At 39.1% G+C, this 17,298-nt stretch overlaps 1 protein-coding gene across 1 annotated transcript in view; it reads right to left on the minus strand.

Annotated features, from left to right (window-relative positions):
* Positions 1-17,298, minus strand: part of LOC110156398 (laminin, alpha 2) — a 332,216-nt gene that overhangs the window by 176,941 nt on the left and 137,977 nt on the right. The window contains 3 exon segments of the mRNA XM_055149659.1: positions 119-230; positions 1,319-1,530; positions 7,952-8,056. Coding sequence (XP_055005634.1) covers positions 119-230; positions 1,319-1,530; positions 7,952-8,056 — 429 coding nt within the window.

A 17,298-nucleotide genomic window follows, 5' to 3' on the forward strand; every position in this document is an offset into this window, starting at 1 on the left:
AGTTCCACATGAAATAAATCATATCTACAGTAGTTATGGCTCCTTCTCTCCTTCAGCCTGTGTACAGCTCCTGTGTAAAGCTCCTGCGTACAGTATGTTTGTGTGGGCTGCTGTTTACCTCACAGGAAGTTCCAGAGAAACCCGGAGGACAGGAGCACATCTCCACGGCTGCGGCTGTCCTCTCCCCGCGCGCAGACGGATTAGCCACCTCCATGGAGAACAGGTGCAGCCTACACACATGCACAGGAAAACTCTGACAACACTGGAGAGGAGCTTTAAGGCCAGAGATAATACTGTGTTTTCATACGGTATGTGGGTGTGCTTCTCAACCTGTGCTACATAGACTTCTTTAGGTTATTCTATTGTATCTGTTTTAATGTTTTAAATTGTTAATTAACATTGCAACAAGCCTAATTAGTCTGTATTGTCGTAGAGTAAGAGCAGTGGCGGAGTTAGCAATATGGGGGCCCTAGGCGAACTTGAGTTTGAGGCACCGCTGAGTTTGGAGCACAGTTTCTAATACATCGTTTTTTTTGTTTTGTTTTGTTTTTAATATATTTATTGTCTGTTTTTCACTATTGTTCTTGAGACATACACATCTCTATTTATTTGAATTATGGTGGATTGGAACCTTGTCTTATTAGTTAGGTCGCCTTCTAAATAACCAGAATTGAAAGTAGTTTTATTTTTTTGCTAGTACAATTATATTTTTGTTCACAGCCATTACATATGATTATGATTATTTTTCTTATGGTTATTCTTTAAAAGTAAAGTACTCTCATTTAATGTCATATTAAGAGAGGCCTTGGCCATTGAGGGCAATTGGCAGGGGACCCCTTCAGGTTTGGGGGCCCAAGGCAGCTGCCTACTTTTACCAAATGGTAGGGCCGCCTCTAAGTAATAGTCCCAAAGATTCAATAGGATAGACACAAATAAGCCTACTACAATTTAAAGTTGTTTTACACTTTATTTCTCCATAGGGAAATGTATCCTCTGCATTTCACCCATTATTCAATGCCACTGGAGCACCTCATCAGGATTAGTGGGCAGCACAGTGCTCAGGCATCCATCTCTGTGATCTTGTTTCTCGTCTTGGTCAGGGCCTTAACTTGCAAATTTTACCTATGGGCATGTAGCTGAAGGAAACCCACACAGACATGGAGAGGGCATGCAAACTCTGCACTGAAAGGCCTCGGAATTGAACCCAGCAGTGAGACCGAACCAGAAGTGTTTAAGGCTTCTTTAACAAAACAAGCCATTTGAAGTGCATTATTTTGAGGTATTTAATTAGGTAAAAATGTTGTTTAAATAAGTTTACCTGTACACTGCAGTGGGGTTGGTGCTGTAGGTGGCCCGGACCATCACTTTGGTCACATTTGCCAAAACAGAGAGGAAATCCCTGCGGCTGATTGGCTGAGCCGTCTCTGCAATCAGGAAGTTTTCAGGAAGCAGGTCGACAACTTTGGTGACTGGTGAGGCGGGGTACACCGGCTCTCCGTATCTCCCATTGGCGATCCTCATGCCACCACCCTAAAAGGAGATTATATGTTCAAAAAGTGATATTATTTTTATTAAACCTGAACATTTGGTATCAAGTGAAAAAATAAATCTGCTCACACCTTCTGTGCAAAATATTTTAATCTACCCCAGTTGAATGCTTTATTCATTAATCCCCGCTGTTGGTAGACTGATTTGTGGCTATTAACCTACCAAGATGGCTTTTCCAACCTCCAACACCACTCACTTAACATAAATAAATAAATAAATATAAATATGGAGTGGTAAGAGGGACTGAGCTAACAAGATGCAAAAAGTAGTTTGAATAAGCCATCTGAAGTGCATAATTTTGAGGTATATGCATGTAATACAGTACAAATGTTAGAATAATTTTTTGGATGAAGGAGATGTCATTGCTTTGTCTAGAACATTTCACATTACAGCATTAAATAAGTTTGTTACTAGTGATTATATTGCTTAAATACTCAATATTCTTACTGTGAGCCTGTGAAGGGGTCACTTCTTCACAGATCGGTCCAGTAACTTGGCCTGGTGGAGCCACCTGTTAGTCTCCACGGAGAGTGATAAATTTGTCACCATGCTGTGGAACATTCTAGACCAAGCAATGCCATTTCCACAGAGACAAGCAGGTGGCACTAGCCAGGCTGGCGCCACCCTGTGCCTCCAATCAATTTCATTTCTCTCCAGTGACTAGGTCAGCAATCGGAATACACTAGATGGTTTGCAAGAACCCCAGAAGTTGTAGACTGTGCACCGGCCAATCAGTGAAGAGCTGTGAAGCCATGACGTCAAACTCAAGCACCTGTCTAGGTAACTTTTGTAGAACAGCACAACAGTAAACAAAGCAGTCGAGATGGATGTAGACGAAGACATACATTCTGTGTTGCCAACGATTCCTGAAATCGAGGATTTAAAGCCGAATCAAAGAGAATGTTTGGTAAATTTACAAGGGGAAAGACGTTATTGCCCTTCTTCCTAAGGGATTTGACGCATTACAGACATCACAACCAAATAGCAGTGATTGGTTAAATAAAAAAGTTGCCGCCTACCGCCGAGCAAAGGAATCCTAATGCTGCCTCACTGTACACATTCCAACTTCTGTCTTCCTTTGTCACTCCCAAATAAGTTTAAGATATTCACCTCTGCTATTTTGTTTTCTCTTCTTAACAACATTCCAACATTTTCCCTCTAAAAATGAAATTAAACCTTTGTCAAAAACATCTGTTGTGTTCTAAACAGAATGGTTCTGGATGACGAGTCATTAGTTAGAGAGCCGCAGTTGCTATTGACTTTTCTGAATAGACCCAATGGAAAGTGAATTGAGCTGCTCCAGGCCCTCATATCTTAGTACTTCTGCTGAATCAATGGGATGTAGCGGCTAACGCGGAGTGACAACTACTGATGGAGGGGAGGAGCGCGCCAGACAGCTTACCATGCCAATAATGTCAACTAATTGCAATACGGAGAGAAAGATAGAAAAAAATGGATTGACAGCAAAACAGACAAAGTCACCTCAAACAGAAACAGGTTTATTTGATCGCTGCATGAGGAATGAGCCAGGGTTGTCATTGTCTATTCTTTATTGTAACTACTGAGGGGTAATCAGGCTTGAAAAGAGAGAGAGGGTGTGTGGATGGGGTGATTTCCCTCAGCGATGTCCTTGTCAACATTAGAAGTATAAACTAGGCTGTTAACTGCCATTATAAAATGATATTGTGCTGATTTATGAAGATGTTAGCCTCTGACTTGGTACTGAAAAAAAAAAAATAAAATAGATTGAAAGCTGGAGAAACATGTATTTAGTGGGGCCTCATGTGGGGGTAATAGACAGACAACACTTTGCTGCACTATTAAGTCCCTATAGGAGGTTTAGCATATGGGCGATACTGACAATGACTAATATCTCACTATGTTTTAAGACAATTTATGTTATGAGGTTGTTTTTTTCAGACCAAGAGTTTGTTTTCATACCTGACAGTTTCGACTACTCAATAGCGGTCTTCCTCAGGGTCACGTGATGTTGCTGTGACGTGTCCGATCAGCTGATTTATATAGATTTTGGAGCTGTCTTCCTACCGGCGGAAGCAGAACGACAGCGCCATCTGCAGTTCAACTCCCTCAGAACAGTATCCCAGATGTGTGAGAGCAAAAAAGCCCCCTTGTCCCGGTTTATCGTCCTGTGGGCACGTTTCTGTATTTCGATTGCCTCTTTAATCCAATGACAATGTTTGTTTTCCTCTGTCCCAATGATGTTTGCTCCGTCCCAGTCCATAATGTGGTTCTCTCTTTTACAGTGGTCAGAAATGGCCGATTTGAGTTGTTCCTGTTCTGCTTTGTGTTTTGTTGCTCGTGTGCTTCGCTGTTTCGCTGACGTCGGACTGCAGATGGCTCTGTCATCTTGCCTCCACCGGTAGGAAGACAGCGCCAAAACCTGTTTAAATCAGCTGAGCGGACACGTCACAGCATCATCACGTGACCACTCTGAGGAAGACCGCAGGGAGCAGTCGAAAATGTGAGGTATGAAAACAAACTCTTGGTCTGAAAAAAATCTAATAACATAAATTATTGGAAGACCAAATTAACCTCATTGGACTATGTTTTAAGACAATATTCACATAATATTATTACAATGCATCAAGAATGTTAAGGGTAATTGAGGTTCTTGAAATGAGTAAGTAAGATTCTCCTAGAGTATATGTTTCAAACTAGTACTTCAGTACTGGTAATATTTTATTTGTGAAAAATACGGTCTGTACATTTGTGGACACAAAAGATGTCTGTGCTTTTCTCTCAACTGGATTTAACAAAAGTTTGTTTTTTCGGTTTGTTCCACTGTTGTGACACTTTGACCAATCAGATTAAAAAATGAGTCATGGCGTTCTGCGTTTTTCCAATCGCTTTTTGTGAGCGCTGTTCCAGAATGATAAATGTGTAGAGCTCAATATTCTACAGATATGGAGCTCCCACTCACATTAAGTATAAGTAAGTAAGTATATATTATTACTAATAAAAGCACCTGTAACTGAATAAATGCAACATAGACCACATGTTAAAACCACACTGTGGAGCATTTCATGCAATGCAATAAGCATCTCCATGGAAACAAGCAAGTGACAAACCCCTTAGCAGAAAAGTTAATTTTTTTTATCATATTAACAGTGCAAAGTGTTAAAATTATAAATATATATATAAAATACCAGTTCTCATTCTTATATGATAATACTTGTTTAATTTCAATCACTGCACAGCTGATAACTCCACAAAGCATTTTTTATCACTGTAGAAATTAAACATGCATCCAGCTTTATAAGGTTTAGAGATTATTGTACTGTGTCAAATTCAAATATTCACAATTTTTCTAGCTTTTATCAACACAATTCTAAAAGAAGCAGTAGCGTGATGATAGCTGACTTGGCTGATGTAGCTAATGTGCAGACAGTAAACAGCAGGGGAAATGCGGAGACAAAGGCACAAAGGGGGGACAGGGACACGCACAAGGCTGAATAGCGGACTGACAGCGTGTAGGTGGATTATTATTGTCATCATTTGGAGAGGCTTTCTGTTGACAACAAGAGCGCCACTTGTCCAGGCCTCCTCCAGCTTCCATCTCCTCCCAGACTGTCCATCTCACATCGCAGCGCTGTTAAATATATCCCACTCAAGACTACACAACTGCACAGGGCTCATTTACGCCTGTCTTCTAAGTATTTCTAGTGGATTAGTAAACGTATTCAAGTTATTTTTCTATATACTTTCTTATATAAACCAGCAGTGATGAGGAGAGGTTGCTATTAAGACTTTGCAGCCGATGTCATCAACATTGCCTGGGGATGTGACGCTAACTGAAGCCACAGGACCATGTACACTCGTATTGATCAAAGGCTCCTAAAAATGTGTTTGATGTGTTTTGTTTAAATGTGTTTAAATCAACTACCGTATTTTTCGGACTATAAGTCGCACTTGTTTTCATGGTTTGGGTGGTCCTGCGATTTATACTCCGGTGCGACTTCTATATTAAAATTTTCACACTGACAGCCAACAGAGGGCGCTCTGTGTCTCCTGCAGAAAGAGCCTCTGTCCTGTCTGTATCATGTCAGTTGATCGCACCATTACTTCATGTACCACTGAAAATTTTAAAACAAACTTATAAAGACGACTGAGAAGACTGAACACAGATGCCCCCAAAAAGAACATTATGTTTTGCAGATTACAAGATGCAGGTAGCGAAATATGCAGATGAAAATGGTAATCGAGCAACAGAAAGAAAGTTTGGAGTAAGCGAGAAATTTGATGAATTGACAAAGCCTTGACTTCAGTGACAACCGGCACCATCCTGTCGGGATTTAGAAAGACTGGAATAATTCTAACTGGAACTGCTGCTGAGTCTGACGACAGCTACACAGAAGACGAAGCAGTGCTCCGTTTACCTCTGAAGGTCACGGAGTTGCTCAGAAGTGACAAAGAGGATGAAGAATTCAATGTATTTAGTGATTTGGAGTGAGATGGAGAGTTTGGTAAACTTGTTCTGTTCTGTTGTTTATTCTATAGTTGTCTGAAGAACTATTATGTTACGTTAACAGCCTGTTGTTCTCTGTTCTATTGTTATTACTATAATTTGCCTTTCAAGATGAAATGTCAGTTCCTGGTCTCTGATTTTATAAAATAAATTTCCCCCAAAAAGTGTGACTTATAGTCCAGTGCAACTTATATATGCTTTTTTCATCTTCATTATGCATTTTTTGGCTCGTGCAATTTATACTCCATGCTCTAAAAATATGGTATATATTTTTCTGGAGTTTTCTTTTTTGACAGTGTTTGCTAATGTGTGCATTGTGTGTCCATGGTTATTACTGAAAATCTATCTGTCTGCACCTAATTTAACGTTTTTACTGTCCGCACACCAAGAAGTAATGCTGGTTGGTGTTCTGTTAGCATGCTAGTTGTTGCTAAAATGATTGTGATGGCAAAACTCTTCCTCTGAAAGTTGTGAAAAACGTTTGTATACTCTTAAAAACTGGATCAAGTGCATTTCCTCTACACATTTTTAACTTCTCACGGCGTTAGAACATGTAAATATTGATATTGTCGAGTACCGTGCAGCGTACAGCGTTGTTTAGTGACACAGGAGGTATAAACAGTTAACTAATAACGTGGCTGCTTTGCTTATTACTGCCATACATCATACCAGCTCTGCTCATTATAAACAGAGGCTCCTGAACATCTGCATTTTTAACGCACACCTCAGCACTTCTCAGCCAACTCTTACCCTTATCCACAAATGTCTCCGAGCTTCTATGCACCACTTCATTTAGTGGTTTTAAGAGACTGTGGATTGTGGCTGAGATGAATAATGTGATGCACTTGAGAACATATAAACAGGATTAGACAGTAGGAGTATGGACACATGGGTTGCCTCCTACACACAGAACCATGTATAGTGGAAGGAATGGCATTGTCAGAAGCGTTGGAGAGTGCAGGCTTGGATGAAAATAATGACTTTATTTCTAAAAAAAACAACCACTAAAGAAGGCATATTTCTGCAGTTCAAATGTGGTATAATGTGTACTGTGTAGAAATGTTTGTGAAAGTTGTCAATTTACTTTTAGTTTTATTCGTGTTATTTTCAGCAGTAATGACATTTAGTTTTATAGTGTCACTGTGCTTTGTCACGTCTTAAAAACAGTTGGACTGCAAGATTAACTGCAAACTATTCTAATTTAAATTACAGTTTTAATGGTGGTATCTACGTACTCCATATGCAGTTTAATGAGTGGGTACATATTACAGATAAAAAATAATCACAGAAACCAGTTATTAAATCTGTTTTTGGTGTGTGTTTACATGCTCAAGCGAAGTCTGATCATCAAAAACCTGGTGACATGTGTTGACTTGCACAGGTTTGAACAATCAGAGAGAAATCCGGTTACTGTATTTTTCGGACTATAAGTCGCTCTGGAGTATAAGTCGCACCAGCCAAGAAATGCGTAATGAAAAAGAAAAACATCACTAAATCACAAAATCCATTGAATTCTTCATCCTCAGTGTCACTTCTGAGCAATTCCGCAATCTTGGGTGGTAAACAGAGCACTGCTTCCTCTTCTGTGTAGCTGTCATCAGACTCAGCATCAGTTCCAGTTAGAATTATTCCAGCCTTTCCAAATCCCAACAAGGTGGTTTCAGTTGTCACTGAAGTCCAAGTTTTGTTGATCCATCCAGTGACTTCTAGGAAAGTTGCAGGGCGCACGCTCCCGGGTTTACCGTTTTTTTCGCAGGACCACCAAAACCATGAAAAAAAGTGTCCAGTCCGAAAAATACGGTACACACATCAGATCTTACTGTTCACATGACATTTCAATAATCTGATAACTCCAGAAATCAGATAATGATCAGATTTTTGCTGTGCATGTAAACACAGCCAATCCTTGGGCCTTACCTCGATGATGATGTCGAGCTCTGTGGTGACTCTGATTGGTGTCTGCTCCTGCTGGTCAACTGTGTAGGACACTTTGTAGATGACGGTACCTCCATAGGCCCTGAGCTGCACAAAGACACACACAAACACACAGCACATTACAAAATATCACAATGCATTGATAATTCCAATCCAACTTTATTTCCACTTTTGCATCTTCTGTCATCATATAAACGTAGCCTAAAAAGAGAATAGGAAAGTGTTTCTTTTAAACTTTAATATTTAAAAGTTATATATTCAGTGTTTTTTTTTTGTGTTTTTTTTTTAACATTCCTGCTCACCCACTGCACCAGACTATAGGGGGACAGAGGAGCTCATTTTCCAGCAGGCTCCTACAGCTCCACTCAAACAGTGAGAGATAAAGTACTACAATCATACCATAGTCCAGTGTTTCCCAAACTTCTTTTCTGGGGACCCATATTTCAAAAGTCACAAATCTTCGTGACCCAAGTCAATAGACATTATTCATAAATCACAAAATAAGTCTGTGCCCATTATTGAACATTAATGAGGATATTTTATTGTTGACCAAGTGATTGTGTCTCTCTGAACAATTAGTATTACCGTATTTTTCGCACCGGATTATAAGGCACATTAAGCAAAACAAATGAGACTTGAGACTTTTTTGAGGACTCAAAATATACATTGAGTAATAATGTGTTCAATGCAGCTTTGCACACATTTGTTTACATATTAGAGAAACTAAACTTGAAACCACATGACTCGTTTGCATAAAATATAAGCACTGAATAAAAATAAAAAATTAAAAAAAATGCTCGCTCCTTGTCCCCTGATGCGGTCAGCTTCTGTCAGACTAAAGAACACGACTCAGTGGAATATGTGTGAAAATCGGTTCAAGGTCAGAAAGCACAACCAAAATTAATAAATAAGGCACACCAGATTATAAGGTGCACTGTTAGAAAATTTAAGTAATTTATCTTCCACGTACATCTCAGTTTAACATTGACACACAAAACACACTATATTTACACCATGATCTTCCATTGGCACACCATTTGTAAACCATTATCTAAATTGTGGCATATTGCTGTCTAACCTGTGCCTACTGGCTTTCATAGTCTCACCACTTGCTTTATAAACCTCCTCCTCTGGAAGCAGAGTCAAGGGGCTTGAACACTCAAAGATCATACTATGTTCTCTTTTGAAATCAAACTATGTTGACCTTTCAAGTCCCCCCTGGGCCCGTATTATTGATGGTAAATAAACTTCTCCTGCATAAGACATCCAGTTGGTCTCCAGCCTTTTACTTCCACCCTTTCTTGGACAAGCTGAAAACTTCAACAACACGCACTGTCAATTTTTCAGAAAAATTAATGGATTTTAAGTACACCTTATAGTCTGAAAAATACGGTACTTAAGTTTTAAACAAGGAAAAACAGTAACTAGTGTTTCCCACAGAAAATTGGTTAGGCAAGTTGGTGCTGCTGAAAAAGTGAGGAGCTGGAGGCTGCGTGGAGATGTATGTATATGTATATTGCAGACCTACATGCAGATCGTGGCAACCCAAAAAAAATCTCTTGCCCCAGTCTTTGGGAAACAATGCCATAGTCCTTACAACTGTACGACAACTCACCCTTACATAAGTAACAGATAACCTACTGTATGTCTTCTATCTTTGCACTGTTTTCCCTTAACCGACCTAATCGAATCTAATGTTTCATCAAATATCAAATTGTACATCCTCTTTGACTACACAACTTTTTCAACACTATTCATTACAAATATACCTGCTACAATCCACCTTAAAACTCTTTAAAACGCTTTAATTAGATCGATTCTGATTTACATGTTAATAACAGCTCTCATGAACAAGTCACAGCCCCGGTCTTGTGTGGATTGTTTTGGTGATTTCTGTTGAGTCTACAGAAAGCGCAGAAAGAGTCGTATAGAGGCTGCTGAAACGCTGTGTCGGCACGATCCTAAAATTTATCACCGCGCTCCTCCAACCTGTGCGGTAATGGGGGTGAGAGCCAGATAATCATGGTCCCATAAAAACAGAGAGGAGGGAGATAGACGTAAAGGCAGGGACAGGGACGGGGGACAGGGACGGGGGGCTTAATATATCTATAAAGCGCTCCCGTCCACATCATTACTCTGAGTTGGTAAAGCCGGCCAGGAAGCTCCACTTTCACTGCTGAGAGTGAACACACAAACAGGAAAGGAGGAGAGGGACAGGGGAGGTTTTTTTTTTTCCTTTTTTAATAGAAGATGTATTTTGTACATTTCAGATTAGACTAAACTTTCATGCACCCAATCACTATACTACATTGAAACAGGAGATCCAAGGCACTCCGATATACTTTGCTATTATTTTATTCGGATCTGCTTTTATTCGGAAGTTATTTGCGCACTTGGGATTTTTGAAGAGCACCTGATTATTATTTCACTTCAGCTGTGATCCAGTGAGCGCTCCAACTACATCTATTTCTTCACCATATTACAATGTTTGGTTAGAATTTTACAAGTCTTTCTGTAAAATCACATTTTACATTTTCTGCAAAATTTACAATTCTTAAAACTACTAGTACAGATACTAGATTCAGTTAAAGATACACGTTGCAACTTTGGTTATGTTGCAAATGTGGCATCACGTCTTCGTTTTTTATTCCACATTTAGATGAGAGTTTTTGGGAGGAAATCTGTGTGTATACAGTGACGCAAAAGTGTGTGGAATTCGACAGTAGGTGGGTACTTTTTTTATTTAACCAGTCGCTGCTATTTGTAATGTATGTAATGTAATGTGCCAAATCCCACAGGAAGAAGGTCAATAACGTCTTTCCCCTTGATAAAATTCACCAAACATTCTCTTTGTTCCGGCTTTAAATCCTCGATCTCGGGAATCGTTGCCAACACAGAATGTATGGCTTCTACATCCATCTCGTACGCTTTGTTTACTGTTGTGCTGTACCACAAGAGGAACCCAGACAGGCGCTTGAGTTTGACATCATTGCTTCACAGCTCTTTGCTGATTGGCCGGTGCGCAGTCTACAACTTCTGGGGTTCTTGCAAACTGTCTAGTGTATTCCAATTCCTGACCTAGTCACAGGAGAGAAATGAAATTGAGCAGAGGCACTAGGTGGGGCCAACCTGGCTAGTGTGAACCAGCTTGCCTCTTCACTGATCTGTAGCTTGACCTTGTGGTGTCACCATGGACTGTACCTATGAATATATAAAAATCTGTATGCGGCTCTTGTGGCTCCTTCTTACCCTGGCTCCCATCGACTTACATTGGGACATTGTGGTCCCTCTCTGTGTAACTGCTGCTTTGAGCCTCATCATTTTGGTCTTAAAATATTCGTACTAATCTGCTTTACATCTTGATGTTTTTGTTTTTTCACAATTTTATCCATCAAAAAATCCTATTCATAATACAAATCCTGGCTCCAAATTCTCCCCTGTAACCGTTATGACCGCGAGCTTCATTTGAGCGGCACTGAACGCTATGGGTGATGTCACACTCGTTTAGTCTACTTTTATATACAGTCTACAGGTGACACTTGGATGCAAACAATAACATCTCAATGGAAACAGACAAATTACATTGTGCATCTTTAAAAAAAAAATCAGTAGAGGTAGTCAGAGATACAAAAAACTAAAATTGGTGCTGTTGTCTCTGCAATTTGATCTCTTAGCATGTGATAATTCGACTTTTTATTTGGGCCCATCCTGATGTGTCTCCATTTAGAACTTGCAATGAATACTGAGTAGCTGAATTATAAAACATTGCTACAGAAAACAGTGTAAAAATATATTTACTACATAATAAAATAAGTGCACTAATTATAGTGAATCTTGCGAAAGTACCGTAATCCATCTGTGCTGATTACACTGTGGGCTTCTATACAGATATTCCCTGGTTGTTGTGATTGGGTGTAATGAGACAGGCCTGCTTCTCACACATCCACGGAGCACGAGCAGCTCTTTGTCTGTTTGTGAGTGCTCTACTTGAGATGTCAATGAGTGCCTCTCCTCTCAGCACACTGGGTTTATCTGAGAGCTCCAATCACTGTCTTTTCTCAGAATTCTGACCAAACCCTCTCAACCTGGACAAGATGCATCCTCTTTGTCATGGCAACCGCGGGATGGAGATGGAAAGGGAAGAGAAGAGAAAGTGAAGTAACAAAAATACGTCTTTACACAACAACCGTTTCATTCCTAACGCAAATATTATTGAGAGAATTACAATGAAATCGAAGAAATACTAAACTAGGACTTACGCTGACATTTTTATAGTGTCACTGTGCTTTTTAATGGCCTTTTAAAATGTATAAATGATTTTAAAAAAGCATTAAATGTGTAAATAAATATGCTGAGTACTGTATACTGCCCTACAAAGACAAAAGACCTTAACTCACCAGAGTGTCAAACTGAGAAAAATTACTTCAAAGTTTATTATAATAGGTAGGGCTCCCAAAATTTTACATCTAGTTGCTATAATGAAGAAATGCATGTATGAAAAAAATATCGAGCTCAAATTTGACCTTTGACCCTTATTTGGCAGCTACTGTACTCTGCTTTTGTATCATGAGCCAAAAATTGAGGCAGTAACTGTGTCATTTACTTCCTTTTGTCTTTGCAAAATATTTATTCACATGATAAAGGAGGTCTCAAATACCCCCAAAATGACATTAACTCATTTTTGAGCAAACGTGATGTTAAGGTATATAGGATTTCAACAGAAAATATCCCCAGTCACTTTCACAGGACACAAATAACCTTTCCTGAACAGCTTTAAAACAATCTTGAGCTGTATCAGAACAAGTAGAAGAGCACGTAGACTTGTATAAGAAAGAACAAACTACTACATAATGTTGAAAATGACGCTCTATTGTCTAAACAAAGTGTGTTTTTGTTATCATTTTATTGGAATCTGTATTGAGTATTGAGTCTATTTCTTAGTATTGAAATCAACACTAGTTCACACATATATAATAACAACATTATGACCAAACCGGGACTAAACCAGCACTAGACCAGGACTATATCAGGACCAAAAGAAAACAAAACTATTCTAAAATAAAACCAGTATCAAACCAGTATGAACCAGAATGAATGCACCTTAGGACTAAACTGGATGTAAAATGGAAGTATTCAGGCTTAAAATTATTGATCGACTAGGATAAAAAAACATTGCCAAGACTTAATTTTGTCTTAAATAAACTGGAACGATTTGAGCTCCCTAGTGCTACTGCACATGTGCATGACCCCTAAGCGCTGTTAGAGTTTAAATGTCGTCGATTTGAGCTCCCGAGGCAGAAGTGGAGTAACAAGTAACATTTTAAAAGTGTATTGATTTGTCTGTTTCGACCAGTTCAGCAACAACATGTGCGTGTTAGATTTGCGGCAGAATACCTACGTAGTTTGGATTTAATATTTGATTTTATCGTTATCATTTTCATTATATCGTATTTTATTGTGTTACCATGTTTTAAATTTGTTTAGAAAGGCGCTGTATAGATAAAATATCACTGTATTATAATAGGAAATTCACACTATAGCCTATGATATTTATTTATTTAATATAAAGATTCCAGTGCTTCCAGTCATTTCCTTCTCTTATATCGTGGGAGCCTTATTTGATAGAAGATATAGGCCTGTCGAAATGAGTTACCTCTGCCCACATTCATATATAAGAGTGAATAATGTTGATTCTACAGTGGGGAGCATTATTCGATGGCTAAATTGGCAATATATTTATATGTGTTCCCTTTAGTCAGAGCCCTATTTGAGCAAAATACGACTATCGAAATGAACTACGCATATTCATATAAATGAGTTGAAATTGTACATAACTAAGGTATAAATTCGAAGAAATATGTTGTAAAATTGGGGAGATTTCACTTTATTGGATTGATAGACGTCACATTGAGGCTGCAGGGAGCTCATTTCGACGGGGCAGCCCATTTCTACAGAGACAACCAAATTATTAATCTATACATTAAAGATTGAGCCAAAACCTGGACTAAAACAGCACGAAATCAACTTGAACCTAAATGAGGGTAGCAAAGCAAGTCTACAGGTCTTCGGTAGTCTCCCCCACACCACAGCTTGAGAACCAATGAAACAGGGCTAAACACAAAAGATCAGGACAATACAGCGGCAGGGGGTGGTCTTATATCAGCTACAAGTGAGCAGAACAAAAGCGCACTCCTCCACAGGTACAAAAGACAGGAGTCCAAGGCCCTCATGGAGCGACAGGTACATACACTGTGATTAAGTCTGTTAGAGTGGTCGGGACAAGCAGACATAAGCCTTAGACACGTCATCTATATGGAGAGATACAGCGCTGCTAATGGGACTTTAATTAGACTTGGAAATATAATAGGGGAAGTGGTCTAGTGCTAAGGATGACAGGAATCAGATTAATCGTGACTAATCGGTTATTGGAATAATCTACAGCTAATTTAATAATCAACATTGTTATCTGCAGTACGCCAAGATAGAAGAGGATTTGCTTAAAATGCATTAAATTACGCAAAATGGACCCTTGTGAGCTTTAAGCCGTGTTAGAATGTAGTTACCTCCTCACTTGGAATTGTGTTTTGTTTCATTTACACATGTTGGAGTAATCCTTTCATCATTAGTCTGTTCATAGTCCAAGGAGGTTCATTTGGACGTCCGATAATTTATGTTATTAGGTTCTATTTTCAGACCAAGAGTTTGTGACCACTAGTGAGCAGTCAAAACTGTCAGGTATGAAAACAAACTCTTGGTCTGAAAAAAGAACCTAATAACATAATTTAGTCTGTCCACATCTCCAAAGCTCAAAATGCTCTGTTCTACATTGTGATGTCATGAAGTGGTAGTTTTCAATTTAACAGCAGAGACTGGCAATTCTTCATCTGAAATTATCCAAACGATTCTAGGGAATGGAGTGTATGGAGTTTAAAAACACAGTGGAGCACTCCCTGTATTACCACATGGGATCACAAGGTGGAACAGAGTGTTTTCTGTTTGAGAGAATTGGTAATTCAAGTCTAAGTCCCTACACTTCTACCAGTAATCACCCATATTGGTAAATGGTCACACTCACCCTTTCACACACATTCATACACCAGTGTACACAGACACTGGGGGCGAGGTGGGTTAAGTGTCTTACCCAAGGACAAGACAGTATTCATCTGTGGGAGCTGGAATCACACCATCAACCTGTGGGTCAGTGGATCTGGCCGCACAAGCAATGATGTCTATGTCGAGAGCGGGATTCGAACCGCCAACCTTCAGATCAGCGGACAAATGAGCTACTGGTGCTCACTGAGCTGGTGCTGCCAATGTCCTAAATGTATGACCTTATGTCCTAAATTCTAGTTTAAGTCATGTAAACCATTGTTTCCCAAAGACTAGGTTGCAACCCTCAGGTGGGACGCAAAAGATTTTTTTTGGGTCACCTTGTCACGATCTGTATGTAGGTCTGCAATATACAATTCTGACACATTTTAAGACAAAGCACAGAAACAGACTGAATGCTGCGCCTGATCTGCTGCTGCGCTCTCCTCCTGCACCCGGACTGAAACACAGACAGGCCCAACTATCTCAGTAGAAATGTTGAAATTTTAAGACATTTTTTGTATAATTTCAAGTATTTTTGTAATAATTTTATTGAGTATTTTGTTCCAATTTTGCTGGTTCAATTGAATGTTGAAAAGAAAAAGAAATGGGCTGCATTTAATGTCCAAATAGGTGACTTATGGATACATTTAATTGCTGGTTTGATTACTGTTTCTCATTGTTTAAAATATGAGTAATACTAATTGTTCAGTCAACAATAAAATATCCTCATTAATGTTCAATAATGCTAAAATCCACCTTTATTTTGTGATTTACAAATAATGTCTATTGACTTGGGTCGTGAAGGTTTGTGACTTTTAAAATATGGATCCAAAGCAAAAAAGTTTGGGAAAAACTGATCGCATATCTCCATGAACCAGGAAGTGCTGGGGCATTGCTGGCATGCTAGTTGTTGTATCTTGACAACATTACTCCGTCCGCTTTGGCCTCTGAAATTTAAGAAGTTGTTTTTCCCCGACCCTTTTCAGCTCTAATACATTACCGCCATTATGTCCCTTTGTCTTGTACTCTCAATTACATTTTCAGCAAATAATTTTCAAGAAACCCCATGTAAAGCGATGATGGAATAACCGCAATTACTGTTTTGTTGTCTTTTGCTGAATTGCATGTCTGTATAGCGGAGCCATATTTTGTTGTGCGATGTACCAAAGCCATCAGGCGCTACAACAACTGGAGGGGGGTAGGAAAACTCATCTTTCAGGAAATGGATTCCCCGATTGCTACAAAAGATAACAAACTTCTGGCATTGAAAGCGCAGAAACACAGAATAAGATGTTGTATGGACAAAGAAATAGGGCGAGATGGTATTTCCGATGCCTGTGGTTGTCCAAGAGGAACACACACGCACATTTCAGTACGCTTTTGTTGACTCAAGCCGAGGGGTAGATTGACTCCAGATGGACCAATAGACGCAAGAATGCATTACAAAGCCCAGCTAAGATGACAATGTTTTCTAATGCTAGAGGAGATCGGTGTATGGGCATAATGGTTAATGCAGAGTCGAGCTTGAACATAGAGTATTATAGTTGTATTCTCTTGTATTTGCCGTGTTGGATGCTCAAAATGTCAATGGAAAATTTAAATTGTCCGTATCAACAGAATGAATAGTTTGGCCGTGAGTGCAAATAACATTTTTTTAATAAACAGTAATAATAAGTAGTAGTAGTAATAGTTTTATTTGGTCATTTTGCAGCACTACAAAACAAAACAAAACAAAACATAGACTACAAACCCCGTGGATCATGACCGAATGGGTTTAGACCAGAGGCTGAACTTTTTGACTCGTGGGCCACAAAGGGTTCTAAAATTCGACGGAAGGGCCGGACCAGGAGCAGACGGATGGAGTTTTTTGGTAATCCACCTCATGAGAGAAAATATTGAAATAATCCATAATTGAAAATCATTACAAAGCATTACAACTAAATATCTGTCTTTCAAGCCCCAAAGCATTTACTATTTATTGAATTTATTATTTATTGAAAACCCTGAAAATTATTATCATTATTATTATTATTATTATTCAAGTTCGGCAGGCAGGATTAAAAAGATTAAAAGGGCCACATATGGTCCCCGGGCTGTAGACTGCCCACCCCTGGTTTAGATTGAAGTAAAAAAGTACTTACAACGCCTAACGCTATTAAAAAATGACAGAATTCCAAGAAATAAAGCGTCAGATGAACAACAAGTTTGCATTTTCAATTTCCCTTATGACTTACTGT

Source organism: Boleophthalmus pectinirostris, unplaced genomic scaffold, assembly GCF_026225935.1.
Source record: "Boleophthalmus pectinirostris isolate CB_2022bp ecotype Guang Dong unplaced genomic scaffold, ASM2622593v1 HiC_scaffold_13, whole genome shotgun sequence".
Lineage (NCBI taxonomy): Eukaryota > Metazoa > Chordata > Actinopteri > Gobiiformes > Gobiidae > Boleophthalmus > Boleophthalmus pectinirostris.